At 42.0% G+C, this 20,405-nt stretch overlaps 2 gene segments (V, D, J or C); both read right to left on the bottom strand.

Annotated features, from left to right (window-relative positions):
* Positions 1-8,993: 8,993 nt before the first annotated feature.
* On the bottom strand, positions 8,994-9,642 carry LOC108634688. The segment is given in 2 exon segments: positions 8,994-9,376; positions 9,502-9,642. Coding segments are annotated over 2 exon segments (429 nt in total).
* Positions 9,643-17,396: 7,754 nt separating this feature from the next.
* Positions 17,397-17,999, bottom strand: LOC108634687. The segment is given in 2 exon segments: positions 17,397-17,821; positions 17,954-17,999. Coding segments are annotated over 2 exon segments (471 nt in total).
* Between the last annotated feature and the right edge of the window lie 2,406 nt (positions 18,000-20,405).

Genomic DNA, 20,405 nt, shown 5'->3' with positions numbered 1-20,405 from the left:
GAGAAGAGCTCTCTAATATAGACATCAGACAGGTCAGAAAGTCGCAGGGCAGAGTGGGTCGCAGAAGATAAGAACAGCAAAACTAGCGTTGCTTAATGTGCTTGGTTCTATGACACCCACTGGATTTTGTCGTTGAACGTGTGTCTATGTTGTGGACTTGACCACTGTTTATAGGAGCTCTCTAAAGACTTGTCTGAACAGCACACTCTGCCCCACCCCCACCAGCTTCAATGCGGAAAAAGAGCATCAGCTCTCACCCGCACTGCTCTGATGTCACTTGACCCTTTACCCACTCAGCAACAAGAAAGAAGAAGCAGCACAGACGTTCTTACAGTAACAGTGTTTGGGGTTTGTTGTTCTTGGACTTTTTATTTGAAAATTTGGTAATTTCTCAGTGATTTAAAAGTCATTGAACTAACATATCCATTTTAGCATCCTTTCATTTAATTCATTTTAACCACACTTAGCAAGCTCTCTTACAAGCATATTTAGAGGGCAGCGTTTCTTTGTTTCTGAATGTGTATCTCAGAAAGAAGATGTGAAATATAACTGCAAGATAAATGCAGGAGCTCTTTGTAGAATAGACACTAACTGAATCCAGGAGCTGGATGAGGGATGTGTAACGAAGCTCAAGAGGTGATTTACAGTTGTGAACTTTATGAAAATTGCATGTCGTTTTAAAATACTTTTAATTTTAAATCACTATAGATTCATGGAAGTTTCCAAAAATGTACAAGGAGGCTCTGTGTACTCTTTATCCGGTCTCCTCCATGGTATCTAAACCAGGAAATTAACATTAGTAAAAGCCACATGTTTCAGTTTTCAGATTTCCCCAGTTTTGCATACAGTCATTTGTGGGTGTCTGTGTGTACCTCTATTCAATTTTATACACGTACAGATTCACGTACTCATGTGTATCACATGTATAGGTTACACACGTACAGATTCATGAATTCATGGATATCACATGTATAGGTTACACACATACAGATTCACGTATTCGTGGATATCACATGTAGGTTCATCACCACAATCAAGATGCACGACTGTTTCATCATAGCAAGCCTTCCGAGGCCATGCACACCTTTGCAGCCACACTGACCCCCTTCCCTAATCACTAACCCCAGACAATCACTAGTCATTCTTCGTCCATACAATTTTGTTGTTTAATAATGTCATAGAGTGGCTTCCCTGGTGACTCAATGGTAAAAGAATCTGCCTGCCAAGGCGGGAAATGCAGGCTTACTCCCTGGGTCAGGAAGAGCCTCTGGAGAAGGAAATGGCAACCCTCTCCAGCATTCTTGCCTGGGAAATCTCTTGGAGAGAGGAGCCTGGTGGGAGTCCATGGGGTTGCAAAAAGTCAGGCGTGACTTTTCGACTAAACAACAACAAAGCCCTAGAAATGGAATTATATAGAAGTAACCAATGATATATTTTTCTCTTAGCATAAGTAGTAAAATCATGAGATCTATCCAAGTCACTGTATGTGTCCAGCTTGCTGGTCTTTCTATTTCTGAATAGCATTCCATGGCATAGATGCGCCACAGTTTGCTTAGCCAGTAACCCCTCAAGGACACTGGGTTGTTTCCACATTTCGACTGCTGTGAATAAAGCTGTTATGAATATTCAGGTACAAGTTTTTGTGTGAATAAAATCTTTTATTTATTTAGAATAAGTATCCAAATGTGTGATTCCATGTTTAGCTTTATGAGAAACTGCCAAGCTATTTTCCAGAATGTCCGTATCATTTTATATCTTCACCAGCAATTTGTGAGTGATTGAGTTTTCCCCACATGTTTGCCAGAATTTTGTGTTATCACCATTTTTTATTTTAGCCCCACTGAGATTTGTGTAGTGATATTTCATTGTGGCTTTAATTTGCATTTCTCTGATGGTTAATGTTGTTGAACATCTTTTCAGGTGCTGATTTGCAGTCTGTATATCCTTTCTTTGGTGAAATACCTGTTCGAGTCCAAGGCTCGTTTTCTTCCCTCATAGCTCAGTTGGTAAAGAATCCACCTGCAATGTGGGAGACCTGGGTTCGATCCCTGGGTTAGAAAGATCCGCTGGAGAAGGGAAAGGCTAAAGGGAAAGACTACCCACTCCAGTGTTCTGGCCTGGAGAATTCCATGGACTGTCTAGTCCAACGGGTCGCAAAGAGTCGGACACGACTGAGCATCTTTCACTTTCACCCCCAGTTCTGTAACTTATCTTTTCATATTTTAACAGGGTCTTTTACAGAGGAAAGGTTTTTAATTTTGATTCAGTTCAGTGTGTGCATGTGTGTGTGAGTGTATCATGTTTTCAGTGTCAGATCTAAGATTTACTGAGCTGCAAGCCTGAAGTTTTTCTCTTATGTTTTTTTTTAGAGTTGTATAGTTTTATATTTTACATTTCAGTCCATGATCCATTTTGAGTTAACCTTTATAATGTATATATTTTTAAATAATTTTTAAAGGGGCTGTGTCATCATCTTTGTTTCAGCCTTTACCTATTTGTTGTTATCAAGTAACTAGTTCAAAGCAACATAACCAAAATGTGGATTGAAGACTTCTCATAGGGGAGTGAGAAAAAATTTGTTCTTTGAGCCTGTGACTTTCCCTTTTTATACTTACTGTGATTTCTCTACCTAAAGAGTAAAGTTAAAATTGTAGTAAAAAGCCAAGCCGTTCTCAATTCATCGCCTCTGAAATCCTCCATCATGTATTATAGGGCAATGCTTTCTAGTATAGATTCAGATAATGGTTACATCTGTCTTATGATTGAAGATAATTGTAATCTCTTCTAACATTCACATTTCTTTAACTTTAAAGTTCTCTGAGAAAAATGCCTATCAATCTTTAAGTCATCAAACTGAGCTAAAAGTCAGAATCTCCTTTCTTGTCTATAACTTCTTTCCTATAATTGAGCATGAGTTTCTTGAAGAAGAGAAACTCTTTACAAATTGTCCCAAGAATGAAAATTCCCTCTTTCTGTTATTACTTTTTGAGAAAATTACAGGCTTCTATGGACCTTGTTTTCACAGACAGCATTCCAAGGTCAAACAGCTCATTTCTCCAAGGATGTAGTGATTCTTCTTTCTACTGTCCCAGGAGCAGAGTCTTTTAAATATCAATTTTTTAAATACAAATATTACAATTGAGGATAACACTTTCTAAAAATTTTCTTGAGGGTTGTGAATCCAGGAGCTTAAAATTGTTCTTGATCAAAATAAGTCAGGCCTTGAAAACAGAAACAAAAAAGAGACAAGGCATTGTTCTTGTCTTAGGCTAGGACTCCCAGTGGTAGGAGTGTTTATCCCTAAACCAGGTCTTTAGATTTGAAAGAGAAAATATGCAAAGAAGCAGCACAAGTCCTGGCAACGGTAAAGGTAAATAGAGACGGAGAGTGTGACACCATGCAGTGTACTCATGGGCAGTATCTAGTGTATGGAGAACACCTGTTACACAAAGTCATTTCCTTTGAACCCTAGAAATTAGGATGGAAAGGGAAAGTACTGGGACTCGAAGAAACCTAAGGTAACTATGACTTTCTTTCAGTCTGGACCACTGCTCCCTCCTTGCCCACTACCATCCTTAGCTTAATAGGATTCATATCTTGAGCCACAGCAAGTAAATATTTGAGGCTAAAATTCAAAGATTAAAAAGTCTAGAGATGAAAGCAGAAAAGAGGTAATACAGGGGTACATTAACATTGGCTGAAACCTAGAAGAATCACTGATAAGAGGGACTTCCAAGCTTACAAGAAAACAAGTCTATATACCTTACTGTAGACTCACTCAGGTGATTAAGATGGCTCTGTCTATGCCAACAGGAGGGAGACCATTTAATTTAATTGCAAGCCTGAAAATAGTATCATATGAAGAAAATCTGTTCAAACAGAAAGGGAACTTATGACACATATAAACAGAAGTATTCTTATGGTGATGAGAAATGAACTGCAAGAAATAATAGATCTGCAATTACCTAACAGCATCCAAAGGGTAGAGGCTCTATATCTGTTGAGTTTATGAATTAATTCTTCTTCAGTCAACCAATATTTACTGTGTAACCACTATGCTCCATGTACTGTGTAATGTACAATGCATTCACATTTCCTGACCCTATGGAAGCTCACAGTTATAGTCATAACAGAGATATTACTTTGCCAACAAAGTTCATATAGTCAAAACTATGATTTTTCCAGTAGTCACGTATGGATGTGAGAGTTGGACCATAAAGAAGGCTGAGTGCTAAAGGATTGATGCTTTTAAAGTGCCGAGTTGGATTAGACTCTTGAGAGTCCCTTGGACTGCAAAGAGATCAAACCAGTCAATCCTGAAGGAAATCAGTTCTGAATATTCATTGGAAGGATTGATGCTGAAGCCGAAGCGCCAATACTTTGGCCACCTGATGTGAAGAACTGACTCATTGGAAAGACCATAATGCTGGGAAAGATTGAAGGAGAAGGGGATGACAGAGGATGATGGTTGGATGGCATCACTGACTCAATGGACATGAGTCTGAGCAAGCTCTGAGAGATAGTGAAGGACAGGGAAGCCTGGTGTTCTGCAGTCCATTGGGTTGCAAAGAGTCAGACATGACTGAGCAACTGAAAAATACAATACATAATTATAGATATAGATGTAGATACACAAAAGCATATTAATTGCAACATCCCTTTTGTCTTGGGCTTTGAAGACAGCCTGCAGTACGTGAGAACACACGGAGAGAGACCACAATACAAGCTTGAAGACGCTTGCAAAACATGTATAAGCCACTCTTTAACTTTCCTTAGCCTATTCTGCACAATAATGATACATGAGAAAACTGATAATTCACTAAAGAGTTAGAATAAATAGGGACTTCACAGGTGGTGCAGTGACTAAGACGCTGAACTCCCGTTGCTAGGGACCTGGGTTTAACCCCAGACAGAGAATTAGATCCCATGTGCTGCAACTAAAAGCGGGCACAGCCAAATAGATTTAAAAACATTAAAAACAAAAGGGAACAAAGTGAAGCTGTGGTGTGTGTTTTTTCAATCTCCCTCAAGTTAGAGGAGATTCAAAGGATTGACTCAGAGAGTTTGAAATATTCCCCTGGAGTCTGGAGGATTTTGAAGCTCACGTTAGGTTGCAATGACAACTTCTCTCACTTTACTGTGGTAAAGAAACTGACTGCCAATTATAGGAGATGCGAGTTCAATCCCTGGGTCGGGAAGATTCCCTGGAGAAAGAAATGGCAACCCACTCCACTATTCTTGCCTGGGAAATCCCATGGACAGAGGAGGCTGGCGGCTACGGTCCATGGGATTGCAAAGAGTCAATTCTAGGGTACATTTTTCTTCTTTCACGGGTTTGATTTATTCCTTGAAACTGCTTACATCTATTTTCTTCATTAAAAGTTGCTCTCTAGATGACTTTACTTCCTTCTTTCCAATGAGTTTTACAAAATTCAACTCTTTTAACTAGTTAATTACTTGATGACTCGGCTACATAAGTCTATTGTCTCTCTCTCTCATCTCTCTCTCCTCTTTCACACACATGTGCGTCGTGCACACACACACACACACACTTATACTTTCTTTTCTGGAAAGTTGCTCTTTATTGGGATCATTGTTATTTGTACAATAGGGGTAGAAAATCCTTACACAAGGAAGAGTATCTTCCTTTTTGGAATTCCAGATGAAGGCAAACCTACTAGGTTAATTCCCACCTGGTATCACCAAGCAATAGTGCAGAGACTCAACTCTTTTAGATGTTATATGCCAGCTACTCTGCACATGCGTGGCGCAGAATCATCCAAATTGAAGCCATCTGGAGTTAACTGGGACTAAAGTATAAAGCAAAGCCTCCATATAAAAGAATTTTGTGAAACAAGGAAAATATGACTGTTTAGTAATTGCAGAGTGACGATGCTCTATTCTCCAGGGTCACAGAAATGAGCAGGGAGCCACATCAGAAAGATTTAATGGTAAACTCCTATTAAACTCCTAGGAGTCATCAAGAAAACGACCAAATACCTTGTGTTTATTCCAGTATTGTTGACTACAGTGAGTAAAACAATCTAAAAAGCTAGTAAAATGAATTAGCCCAAAAGTATGGTAAAATCACACATTGGAGATGTATGATAATGGTGTATACACCATTAGAATGTATGATGTTGACCTGTAAATAATATTGTGAAATAATTATTTCACAATATACTGTCAGGTAAAAATTCAGACTAGAAATATCCTATGAGGTATGAATCTCTAATAGAGTTTTTTTGACTAGTAAAATTGGTGAGTTATTTTGTCTTTAGCATTCCTTCTTCGCATATTCTTTTTTCTACCTTACACATACATAACTTTGTAATCACACATAGGGAATGCAACCAAGTGATGAGGTTAGTTCTGAGCAAACTGTAGGGTTTCATTTCTCCATGGCGTGAAGATTTGCGGTAACAGTTACTCTATGCACATCATTCCAAGTCATTCATGGCACAGGTGAGGCAGGGTACAGGGAGGGTCCAAGGAGTGTCCTTTCAGAGATATTTCAGATCCACATGATGGCCAGACTTAGCAATGCATAAATATTTGTGCAGTGAACCTAAAACTCTGACAACTCAGGTGCAGATTTAGTCAAATTCTATTGAATTTTTTAAAGCCAAATTTCATACTTTAATAAAGTCACTATTTTAAATTAAATAAAAATGGCAAACGATCTTCTGCAAGATAAAGAATTGAAGATAAAGGTAATTTTGCTGAATGACACTTTAAGATATGCTCTCTGAGCCAAAGATAGCATTTTCTTAACAGTGAGGTTTTCACTTCTAACCCCCCTACCTTCTCCTGTCCTAACCAAGAATCTCACTAAGCTGTTCATAGCTGGGGGACTCCACATGTTAACAGCTGAGGTTTCTGTGGGGCTCCCTCAGGCAGCGGCATCACTGTGGTCTCTCAGAGCACAGAAATACACCGCTGAGTCCTCGAGCTGTAAGTCTGTGATGGTGAGGCTGATAGAACTCGTTGCTTTCTGGAAGTTCAAAAAATACTGACCTTTTGTTGTATTCAGCTTATTGTAAGACTCCTGATGAATAAGGAAAATAATTTCCCCACTTTGTGATTGCTTGTACCAGAATAAATAATAAGTATAGCTATTAGCTTCATATGCACAGTTCAAGGTTACATCCTCCTTCTCCAGCACAGAAATTTCTGACCGATTTTGAGTTACTTTCTGGGCCATGATGGATCCTAGAGAGAAGAAAAAAAAAATATATATATATATATATATATACACATATATAAGAGAGAGAGAGAGACAGAAAGGAAGAGGCTGATTCTCCTGGTGGAACTCAGAGGGCTTCAAGGAACAAACAGAGGATTAAGAGTTCTCATTCCTCTGTCAGTTAACCAACTCTCCTAAACCCCAACAGACAATAATAGCCTGCCCTACCTCTACACATGGGAGCTGAGCAGAGCTGAGTATTTGCGGTCATCCTTACCAGCCTTACCAAGGCAGACAAAGGCTATGACAGCTCTGAGCAGGCCAGGGAGCCCCATGCTGGACGCTCTTCCTCTGAGTGAGATGCTCTGTGTTCCCTCTCAAATCCGGGTGGAGGTGTCTGACCTGTGCCTGCCGGGCACACGCACAGAGACTGAGCTGTGAGGTGCTTCTGCACCAGAGCAGGAAGCGTGACTGGCTGACGTCAGCTTGCCTGTGTCATGCCGTGGCTCGTTGATGTGCTTGGTGACTGTAACCTGCCCATTTAGACTTGAAGGTCGCTTGGTCATATCTGACTCTTTGTGACTCCGTGGACTGTAGCCCACCAGGCTCCTCTGTCCATGGGATTCTCCAGGCAAGAATATTGGAGTGGGTTGCCACGCTGTAATTAAATTAACAACAATTACATCAGGACTAAAGGCATATTCAGTCGATGCATCTAGGATAGACATACATTTTGTGACAAAAACAATTTATTATGATTATAGTGAGCTCTCAGAACAAATAGTCATCCATTTTTGTATAGCTCTTTTTTGGGGGGAGGGATCTGCAGCCCAAATCTACAGTGAGATAAGCTGGCAAGTTTTTCTTTCATACAGGAAGATAAAACTGTTTACTCTCAATCATCATCACTTTTCTTCCTACACTCCATGGCATGGGTTTCTGGGGAAATTTGTGCTGGATAAAGTTCCTTGTCTGTTTGATGCAATCATAGCAAGTTTCCTGGTGGACAAAATTTGTCCAGCTTTATGTGTCTAACAGTAATCAATAATGCGTGCTAAAATAATCTTGCTTTTAAATATCCACCCTATAGTCAAAATGAGTACGAGCTGATCAGACCATGCATTATTTCCTCCTATCAGAAATGTAGCCCTGGAGGCTTCGCGCCGCAACTGCTCAGCCCGCGCGCCTGGAGCCTGTGCTCTGCAGCGAGAAGCCACCTCGCTGAGAGGCCCACGCACTGCAGTGAAGAGTGACCTCCACTCACTGCCGGTGGAGAGAGCCCGAGTTCAGTAACAAAGACCCAGATGCACCAAAACTAAATAAACAAATAAGTAATACAAGAAACACAGCCACTCAAAAGTCACAAATGCTTTTTCATCCCATGGCTGCAGCAGCTCCAGTTTAAAGGCTTTCACTGAAAACAGCGCCTCAACAGCGTTACGTCTCAGCCACGTGCAGACTGGTATGTGATTTGCTTGGTACCTCTGTGTTGGTTTATGATTATGATTCAGGTGATGCGGCTTTTAATCATCTATGTCTTTTCTCTAAATGAATTATTAATTCTGTGGCATCTAATATCCATCTTACATTATGAGAAAAATAGATTTTTTAAAAAGTCAGTCTAGAGAAGAGAGGAATCTTTCCGGCTGAACAGGAGTGCTTCTGGGGATTGGAGCTTGGGTCTTCTCTAAGACTGACATCCACCCTTTTATCCCTGTAGAGTGATTTCCAACCTCCTGAGTTTCTAGGATTAGACCTGAGCTTGACTGGTTTTCCTGAAAAACTCTAAATGTAAACTAAATTCTAATCAAGGAGAGAATATAGCTCTTCCTGACTTCAGCCTCCTGCTCCCCTTGGGTTTGTGCTCAGCTCCCCCGCAGCCCTGCGTCACTGTGTCACTCAGAGCACAGTAGTACACAGCCGAGTCTGATGCTTGCACGGCCCGTTTCTGCAGGTGGAAGGAGCTGTCACTCTGAACAAGAGTGGCCTGAAAACCTTCATGCTCTGGCCTCTGGTTTGTCGTTGAGCCCTTCAGGAGAAGTTGAGGAGCTTTGTTGAGATGCTGGACATACCAAAAAAGATAGGAATCTGAATATGTGGTCTGGTAAGTGCAGTTCAGGGTCATGAGAGCCCCCTCTGAGACAGTCACTGGGCCTTCTGTCTGGTTCACGGAGTCACCATTGGTCCCTCCTACAAGAGAATCACTTTGTCATAGTAGAAATGTACAGGAGGAGTTTTCAGCCAGAGAAGAAAAATAAAACTTACCTGTTATCACAGGAAAATGAAAAATCATTTTAGGATAAAATGCTACTTACCAAGTATTAAGAGGATGACAAGAACTGAGTGAGTGGCAGAAAACATTCTGCCAACAGTCCTCGTTCCCTAGAAACACCAAATCTAACAAAGTTAGTCTCCAGCTGGATGTTACAGAAGCTCCTCACTCAGAAGCTGGGAACCCCGTTCTGCACAGCAGCAGTCATCTGTCTTGTGGGTACAGAGTAGGCAAGTCAAATCAGCTCCTGAATACAAAAAGGAATCGCATCTGAAAGAAGCCCCGCCCTCTGGTGGTGATCTTAAAGATTACACCACAGTCATATCTGACCTCAGTTCAGTTCAGTGACTCAGTCGTGTCCAGCTCTTTGCGACCCTATGGACAGCAGCAGGCCAGGCTTAAGGAACCAACACCAGCCCCTGGAGCTTGCTCAAAGCCATGTCCATTGAGTCGGTGATGTCATCCAACCATCTCATCTTCTGTTGTCCCCTTCACCTCCTGCCCTTATTCATTCCCAGCATCACGGTCTTTTCCAGTGAGTCAGCTCTTCGCATCGGGTGTCCAAAGTATTGGAGCTTCAACTTCAGCATCAGTCCTTCCAGTGAATACTCAGAACTGATTTCTTTTAGGACTGTTTGGTTTGATCTCCTTGCAGTCCAATGGGCTCTAAGAGCTAAGGGGCTCTCTTTTGAACACCACAGTTCAAAAGCATCAATGCTTCCATGTTCAGCTTTCTTTTTGGTCCAATTCTCACATCTATACATGACTACAGGAAAAATAATAGCTTTGACTATATGGACCTTTGTCAGCAAAGTAATGTCCCTGCTTTTAATATGCTGTCTAGGTTGGTCATAGCTTTTCTTCCAAGGAGCAAGTGTCTTTTAATTTCATGTCTGCAGTCACCATGTGCAGTGATTTTGGAACCCTAGAAAATAAATTCTGTCACTGTTGCCATTGTTTCCCCATCTATTTGCCATGGGGTGATGGGACTGGATGCCATGATCTTAGTTTTTGAACGCTTAGTTTAAAGCCAGCTTTTTCACTGTGCTCATCCTGACCTGCTCCTGGCCTAGTCCTCCTGATGATGGTTTGTGGGGTGCGCACAGGAGGATGGGACAGGACTCTAAGAGGAGAGCCCTAAACACAAACATGCTTTGGGAAACGTTCCATTATTACATCCATGATTTTCTGTGTGGTATGGTATCTCTAGCTTTGCAAATAATGCCAGTTAACAATTTGTAGGAGGAATAGTCAGAGGGTTTTTTCTTTACATATGTCTCCATGATTCCCATGGGTCAGGAAAGGACCCCTCTGTATGGAAAGCACTCCATCCTTGCCGGGGTCCAGCCCTGGTAGATCCAGGGTAATTCGAAGGGGAGATGGAGTAGGCATCCTAGGAAAAAACTTATTTAATTACAGATATAGAGAGAGATTAGAAATGGATAGTGTAGTAGGAAAATTAGTGGAGAAAAAGAGGCTGAATAACTTGGTTTACGTGGAATATCAATCACCACCTACATAGGCCACAGGTGTCTTTCCATTCTCCCGATGGAGAGGAGGCACTGAGGCCTCCCTGGTCCGATCTTAGAAGCCCAGGCAAAGTTAGCAGGCTTGGTGAGTACCCTCGTACCAGATGGGGATTCAGCCAGAAAAATGGGGAGCAAGAAAGAAACGACACAGGGGAATCAGTCTTTCCAGAAACTGATCCGATTTCTTTATTTTTCGGGTTTGTTTATATACCTTTTGTTATACATAGGGATGAATACAGAGTCACGCGGGGGTCAGTAGACCTGACCCTTGTCACAATCAGGTGCTTCATATAAAATTATACAAAGGTCTTATGGGTTTTACATCATCTTCTGGCCATTGAGGCCTGCTGACATTTTATGGCCCTTTCTTATAACGGTCAGTTAACCAGAAAACATTTTTTCCAGGGGTGATTTTTTGTTAAATCAAGAAAGGAATTTACTTAGCCTAAGATTTAACATGATTAATCTTAAAGGTTAGTATTTATTTCTCCTATATGCTAGTTATATTCGTTATAAGGGCAAGGAATATAGAAATTTAGCAGCAAATATTGGCTGAACAAATGAAAACCCTTCACCAATGTTCCCCTTAAGATCTATTTAGTCTTAACGTAGTGATAAACTTACATTTTTACATAGCAAGGACACAGTGATTTATAACAAAGTACAGTGATCTATAACAAAAGAGAAAATTCATTGACTCAGAAAGTCTAGTATTGCTAACATCAAAAACTACTATATTTCCTTTTCTATAATCCAAATACATTGATTAATATATTCCCAGGTGCCTAAGGATATGGAGGCCTGGCAGCAATCATTGGCTCAACAATGAGAAAAGCCCTATGCTAATACTCCAAACTTTCTGTGCTGTTTATGGTTGAGTGGTTGTCACACAAGCTAGTCTGTCAGCAGAGAGGTTTAACCTGAGACACCCTTGTCACAACCAGGGCAGGGAATTAGCAGTAATTATTGGCATGACAAATGAAAAAAACCCTTCACCAATATAATTTCTAATCAACCCACTATACTATACTAATAATTTTCTAACTTCTCAAAAGAGTCTGTATTTAGAAAGTTTAAAGCATCTCGTGCCTCTCACGGTTGGGAGGCTATAAACAATCACATGTGGCTGGACGAACCTGATCAGGCAGGCTAGAGGACCTTCAGAGGAGTTTGTAAGTTGAAACACTCTTGTCATGCCCAGGAATTTTTATTAACTGGAGCTGCAAGTTAACTCCTTCTCTGAGAGAAATGGTGATGGGGGAGAGCCCCCTGTAAAGTCAGAGGTGTAGGTGAGAGCATAAAACAGACTCTGGTTTGGGGTGTAGATGCTCAGGAAGAGGGGGTTTCCTGAGGCTTGATCACGCCTTCGCATATGCCACGCCTCCTTCCTCATGACCTTTGCCATGGGCGGAGTTCCTCATGCTGGCCCCCGGCACCTCCTCTCCCCAGACCTTCACCTGATTCGCTCTATTCATCCCCAAGACACAGCCCACATGCTGCTGGAATGCTGGAATGCTGCATAATGTTGGAAACATTATCTCAGTCGGGTCTCAAATAACGTGCGGCTGAGTGACCAGTAACTGCCCTGTGCCCTGTGCTCTGCTCAGCTCTCAGTCGTGTGTGACGCTGTGGCCCTAGAGGCTATAGCCTGCCAGGCCCCTCTGTCCACGGGATTTCCAGGCAAGAACACTAGAGTGGCTTGCCACGCCCTCCTCCAGGGGATCTTCCCAACACGGGGACTGAGCCAGAGTCTCCTGCATCTCCCGCATTGCAGGCGACTCTTTGCACATCTGAGCCACCAGATCCCTTAAGGCAGATCTCATCTCATGTGCGGTTGAATGAGCAGGTTATTACCCCATCCACCATAAAATGTCATATTTGTAAAATTAAAACATAAATTGCTGTTACTTCTTTTTACTGATAAAGGTAGAGTTGACCTTCCAACTAGAAAACTGGACAAAATATGTGAAACAAGTTGTGGATCCTGGACATCAGGTGGCACAGAGATGAGGAAAACAGGTGAGATGAACCAGGACATCGCCCAGCCTTCTTCACGGAGGCAGCTTCTAGGCACCAGTGCATAAGGGATTTACCAAAAATGGCCCAACTGTCTCACTGTGAGATGGAATAATATTTTGGGGATCCTGAGGAACCTAGAAATTTGTGGACCAGTGTACCAGAGAGGAGGGATGCGGGTGAAAGAGAGAAAGGGAGAGAGATGAGGGCAAAGAGGTGGGGGGAGGCGTCACTGTGAATCTTGGACTGAGTACTGATCTATAAGTAAAGAGAGAAGACTCAATGAGTTTGGTAAACCTCCCTGAAGGGGCCTCCTTTGGGGCCCTGGACCCTACTTGGATGACAAGCCACCTTATATCTTTAGCCTCATGAGAGACAGGTGACCTTACTTAGGTAACCTGGTTCTTGAAGCATCTTTTTACCTCTTGTCATATTCTTGCTTTAATTCAACTAAGCATTTTTTTAGAATGTCAAGTTTAGATGCTTAATAATTTAGCCAGGCACTCTTCATTCCTGACGCACGTGTGTGGTATTTATCTGTCTTCTGTTTGCTTGTTTGTTTTATTAGGGATTCAGGAATCTCACTGGAAAGAACTGTTTGCTCAGTGTCTGTCAGCCTCTTTGTCTAGTTTCTTGTGCAATTATTTGTGCTAGTGAAGTGAAGCCACCATAAGATTTAAAGGGGTCATTTCATAGCTTGTTCTTTTCTCTAGGATAGGGTTTACTTTATGCAAAGTCTGACTGTATTATGGTAAGACTTGTTGCCATTGTTCTTTGCTGACATACACCATTCTGAGGCCTGGGGACGTGTGGCTGCAGACAGCTGGGAGGCTGCCTGACACAGGCTCTCAGGGCTGTGCTATCAATCCAGTAACAATGGCTGTGACTCAGTCAGATGAACCGAGAGCAGTCTTCTTCAAATGTGCCTTTTTCACCTACAGAGATTTTCTCACCTGTTAAAATGAATTTTGTTAGTTCTTACCAAAACTGGGATCATTTTTAATGCACATCTGTTTGCTGAGCTGTTCTTTTTGTTTGTTTTTTTGTCTGTGCCAGATCTTATTTTAGGTGTGTGGTATCTAGTTCCCTGACCAGGGATCGAACCTGGGCCTCCTGATGTGAGTGCAGAGTCCTATTCACTGAACCAAACCTCCACCTAAAATTAACATCTTGAGTTGAAGTTATCATGCTGGCAGGACTCTCTGGCTCCACAGATCACCTAGATTCTCTTCAACTCTTGTGCATTTTCAGGAATCCCTAGCCTCAGCATTCATTCTGGAAATTTACAGGGTTGTCTACAATGTGGAAACCAAAATCAGACACATTTCCTACCTCAAATTTCTTTCAGTTGATAGAGGAGCAGGTAAGCTAAAAAAAAAAAAAATCCTATGCCCTGTCTGTACTCCCACTAGCCTGGACCCCAGTACATGAAATGAGGGATCAGACCAAAAGCAGAGAACTGACGAGTTACCACCAGGGAAATAAAACCTCCTACATTACTTGTATTTCCCCACCGTTAAGATTTATTTTTGTTCTTTCATCCCCCTCTTCATTTCTAGGTCTGTTTATTAAGATGTAGAACCCCCAGTGCACAGGTGGCCAGCACCCAGTGTGCAGGACTCCAGGATGTCAGGGAGGAAGGCAGTGCTTACCTTCAGGTGGGTGTCCAGATTCTCCCTAAGTGATGATGGTGAGTACATCTGCCAAGACCATAAAACTACTGTAACTATTAAACTCTGCATTTAAGTAGTTGTGCCAACAAATTTGGATTCCCAGGTGCTAAGGGATAAAGAATCTGCCTACCAACTGAGGAGATGAGGGTTCAATTCCTGGGTCAGAAAGATCCCCTGGAGAAGGGAATAGCAACCCACTCCAGTATCTTGCCTGGAAAATTCCATGGACAGAGGAGTCTGTTGGGCTACAGTCCACGGGGTCACAAACAGTCAGACACCACTTAGCAACTCACACACATGTATAAATTATGAAATGACAATGATTAGTATCCTGGCCACATCTCATAGACTGCCCAGCAGTAAAATATACATCCCTTCCCGCCTGCTGCGCTGACCACTGTCCTTCCAGAAAGGCTGCTCCCGGAAGGTGCAGACAGGAATTCAGCCTGCAGAGATGCAGAGGGACTCTCTGTGCACTGGGCATGATTGTAGCAGAGACGCAGAGCAGTGACCCAAGCAGCTCCGCCATCCTGCTTCTGAGCAGAGGAGTGGGGAGATGCTCCTGCTTCGGGAGGGGTGACAATTTCTCTAGTTTCTTGAGCAGGTGAAAGAGCTCACTCTGCTGCCAAGATAACTTATTGTAAGAGTACATAAACACTTTTTCAATGTGTGTGAAATATGACTGATTGATGAATTAATTTTCCGTATTTTTGTTGCTGTTCAGTCCCTAGGTCATGTCTGACTCTTTACAACCCCAGGAACTGCAGCACACCAGGAGCTTTGTTCTCTCTTTCCTGACTTTTCTATCTCTTCTGGTTGCTCCAGAAATGCTGCTGCCTAAGTCAGTTCCAAGAGGACACCTTCCTGACAAGATAGTCCTTCTGAAGGGCCCTGTGGATCAGAGCAGCTCACTCTGTAAATATTGCAGGTGTTGTGTGTCCTTCCCTGTCCTTTACTATCAACCAGTTTGCTAAACTCAATTCCAATGAGTCAGTGATGCCATCCAACCATCTTATCCTCTGTCACCTCCTTATCCTCTTGCCCTCAATCTTTCCTAGCATCAGAGTCTTCTGCAGTGAATCTGTTCTTCACATCAAGTGGCCAAAATATTGGAACTTCAGCTTCAACATAAGTCCTTCCAATGAATATTCAGAGTTGATATCCTTTAGGATTGACTTGTTTGCTCTCATTGCAGTCCAAGGGACTCTCAAGAGTCTTCTCCAACACCACAGCTAGAAAGCATCAATTCTTTGGCACTCAGCCTTCTTTATGGTTCAACTTTCACATCCATACATGATTACTGGGAATCATAGCTCTGACTATATGGACGTTTGTGGGTAAAGTAATGTCTCTGCTTTTTAATATGCTGTCTAGTTTGGTCATAACTTTTCTTCCGAGGAGCAAGCATCTTTTAATTTCATGGCTGCAGTCACCATTTGCAGTGATTTTGAAGCCGAAGATAATTAAATCTGTCACTGTTTCCTCATTTTCCCCATCTATATTCCATAACGTGATGAGACCAGATGATGTAATCTTAGTTTTTTAATGCTGAGTTTTAATCCAGCTTTTTCAATCTCCTCTTTCACCTGCATCAAGAGGTTCTTTAGTTTCTTTTCACTTTCTGCCATCAGAGTGGAATCATCTACATACCATTGAGGTTGTTGATATTTCTCCTGGCAATCTTGATGCCAGCTGATGAGTCATCTAGCCCTGCATTTCACATGATGTACTCCACATATAAGTTAAATAAGCAGGGTGACAATATATAGCCTTGATGTACTCCTTTCCCAATTTTGAACCAGTCCATTGTTCCATGTCCAGCACTAACTGTTGCTTCTTGTCCTGCATACAGGTTTCTTGGGTATCCCCATCTCTTTAAGAATTTTCCACAGTTTATTGTGATCCACACAGTCAAAGGCTTTAATGTAGTCAATGAAGCAGAAGTAGATTTTTTAAATCCCATTACTTTTTCTGTGATCCAGCAGAAATTGGATCTGCTCTGGTTCCTCTGCCTTTTCTAAACCCAGCTTCTACAACAGAAATTCTTTGTTCATGTACTGCTGAAGCCTAGCTTGAATGATTTTGAGCATCATTATGCTAACATGTGAAATGAGTACAACTGTATGGTAATTTGAACATTGTTCGGGATTCATTTCGATGAGATGAGGTTACTAAGAAAGAGACTATCCTGTACCTAGTTTGAATACAAACAACACATACAACGCCTGCGATATTTACAGAGTGGGCTGCTCTCATTCACAGGGCCATTTACAGAAGGAATATCTTGTCAGAAACTCTCCTCCTGGAACTTACTTAGGCAGCAGCATTTCTGGAGCAACCAGAAGCGATGGAAAAGTCAAGGAAAGAGAGAATAAAACTCCAGTCACTGAAGATAGAGTGTCTGCAGGTGAAACTCAGCAGGATACACAATCATGGCCTGAATTTTAAAAACCAGAGACTAGCCTTCAGGTCAACAGTCATCCATCAACAATGTGCCCTGGAATTTTCCTTAACACATTGTGAAATATTTCAGCATATATAATCTGAATTGTCATTGAAGAGTTAATGTCACTTTAAGGGATTTATGCCATCTGGGGAAATGTGGATGGGCTGAAACCAGGCATTTTGGGAGAAAAGCGCTTAGGTTCCTCTTTACACTGTCCTGCCCCAGATTTTTCCGTAGGGCAATCCAAGAATTCCAGTGTCCTTGGTTCTGAGTATCAGAGCTGGAAGTGCTTTGACAGTACCTCTGGAGAGAGAAACAACACCCCTTGCAGGGCTGCCCACAGCCAGAGCCCCGTCTGCACTCTGGGTTTGTGCTCAGCTCCCCCGCAGCCCTGTGTCACTGTGTCACTCAGAGCACAGTAGTACACAGCCGAGTCTGATGCTTGCACTGCCCGTTTCTGCAGGTGGAAGGACCTGTCACTCTGAACAAGAGTGGCCTGAAAACCTTCATGCTCTACCTTCTTGTCTGCTGTTAAGCCCTTCAGGAGGAGTTGAGGAGCTTTGTTGAGATGCTGGACATACCAGAAAAGATAGGGAGAAAAACCAGCAGTCTGGTAAGTGCAGTTCAGGGTCATGAGAGCCCCCTCTGAGACAGTCACTGGGCCTTCTGTCTGGTTCACTGAGTCACCATTGTTCCCTCCTACAAGAAAATCACTTTGTTGTCATAGAAATGTACAGGAGAGGAGTTTTCAGTCAGAGAATAAAAATAAAACTTATCCATAATTATAAGAAAGTGAAAAATCATTAACATTTAGAATAAAATGTTACTTACCTAATACTAAGATGATCAGAAGAACTGAGTGAGTGACAGGATGCATGTTCACAAAAGAAAACGATCCTTGTTCCCTGGAATACATCAGTCTAACAAATGTAGTCTCCATCTGGATGTTACAGAAGCTCCTCACTCAGAAACCGAGAGCGCCTTTCTATACTGCAGCAATATTCTGCCTTGTGGCTACAAAGTAGGCAAGTGAAACCAGCTCCTGACTACAGTGAGGAACCGCATCTGAAGGCAGCCCCGCCCTCTGGTGGTGATCGTGAAAATTGCATCACAGTCCGATCTGACCTATTCCTCCTGATAATAGTTAGCGGGATTACATACAGGAGAATGGACAGGACCCTAAGAAGAGAGTCCTAAATATAAGCGTGCTTGGGGAATAGTCTATTATTACTTCCATAATTTTTTGCATGGTACAGATATTTCTAGCTTCGCAAGAAACCCCAGTTACAGTTTCTAGACGGAATAGTCAGCGGTTCCTTCCTTGTGTCTCTGATTCCCATGGGTCAGAGAAGGATCCCTCTGTATGGAAAGTGCTCCCTCCTCTCCCCAAGTCATTTCTCTGAAGTAGTGATATTCATGTTGACTCTGTCAACATGCCATGGAGAAAATTCTATCTGAGGCAGGTGTCAAATAATGTGTAGTTAAGTGATAAGGCTATTTATCCTGATTTATTATCATGGAATGACAGATTTGTAAAACACAATAAAAGTAAAATACATGACTTCTTTTTCACTGATAATGGTAGAGTTGATCTCCCAATTGGAAAACTATTTTTGGACCTTGAACATCAAGGAGCACAGAGATAAGGAAAACAGATGAGATGAGAACTAACATTGCCCAGCTTACTTCATGGAGGTAGCTTCCAGGCACCAGTGCAAGAGGGATTTACCAAAAATAGTGTAGCTGTCTCATTGTGGAATTGAGACCGAATAGGAGAGCAGAGATCCTGAAATACCTATAAATTGTGGACCTCTGTACAGGAGAGGAGGAATGTTGACAAAAGAGAGAGAGAGAGAGATGCAAAGCAGGGGTTGGGGGTGCAGAGTGGAGGGGAGTTGGGCCATCCATGGATGACAGCAACCTTACACCTTTAGTCTCATGAGGGACAGGTGACCTTACTTAGGTACCTTGGTTCTTGAAACACAATCACTATTGTTTTACTTCTTGTCACATAGTTGTTTTAACTCAACTAAGTATTTTTTATTTTTTTAATTTTTATTTTTACTTTATTTTACTTTACAATACTGTATTGGTTTTGCCATACATTGACATGAATCCACCATGGGTGTACATGCGATCCCAAACATGAACCCCCCCAGAATGTCAAGTTTAGATGCTTACTATGTTAGCCAGGCACTCTTCATTCCAGAGGCATGTCTACATGGTGTTCGTCTCTCTTCTGTTTATTTGCTTTATTAAGGACTCAGGAATCTCTATGGAAAGAACTGTTTGCTCAGTGTCCGTCAGCCCATTTGTCTGGTTTCCTGTGCAATTATTTATGCCAGTGAAGTGAACCAAGCAGAAGATTTAATGTGGTCATTTCATAGCTTATTATCTCTAGGGTTGGGTTTACCTTATGCAAAGTAAGAATGTATTATGGTAAGAAGTCAAAGCATTGCTCTTTGCTGACATACACCATTCTAAGGCGTGGGAACACTGCGGCTGCAGACAGCTGGGAGGTTGCCTTACACAGGCTCTTTGGGCAGTGCTGTCAACCCAAGATCAATGCTGTGACCTTAGTTGAATTAAGTCCGATTTGTTTATTTTTGTTTTTATTTCCAGTACTCTAGGAAGGTGGGTCAAAGGGGATTGTGCTGTGATGTATGTCAAAGAGTGTACTGCCTATGTTTTCCTCTAGGAGTATTATGGATTCTGGCCTTCATTTAAGTAGTTAAGCCATTTTGAGTTTATTTTGTGTATGGTGCTGGGAAGGGTCCTAGTGTCATCCTTTTACCTGTAGCTTTCCAATTATCTTCCAATCAAAAATAAATGTTTCTAAATGGCAATGACCAAGTCAGTTGAACACAAGAGCAATCTTCTTCAAATGATACCTATTAATGGACATAGAATTTCTCAACAGTGAAAATTACCTGTTTTTCTAAAATTAGGGTATTTTTTAAATGCACGCTGTTTGCTGAGTTGTTCTGTTTTGTTTTTGTTTTTGGCTGCACTGGGTCTTAATTTCGGCTTCTGAGATCCAGTTCCCTGACCAAGGATCAAACTCAGGCCCCCTGCATTGGGAGCGCAGAGTCCTAGCCCCTGGACCATAGTTCCCCCTAAAATTAGGGTCTTGAGTCAAGCTATGCTGGCAGGACTCTGGCTCAGCGGATCCCCGAGGTTCTCTTAAACTGTTGTGCATGTTCAGGAATCCCTGGGCTCCAGCATTCATTCTGGAAACTTAGAGAGTTGTCCACAACGTGGAAACCAAAACAGATGATTCCTG

Source organism: Capra hircus, unplaced genomic scaffold, assembly GCF_001704415.2.
Source record: "Capra hircus breed San Clemente unplaced genomic scaffold, ASM170441v1, whole genome shotgun sequence".
Lineage (NCBI taxonomy): Eukaryota > Metazoa > Chordata > Mammalia > Artiodactyla > Bovidae > Capra > Capra hircus.
The sequence above is the reverse complement of the archived record's forward strand: the minus strand, read 5'-3'. Positions and strand labels throughout refer to the sequence as shown.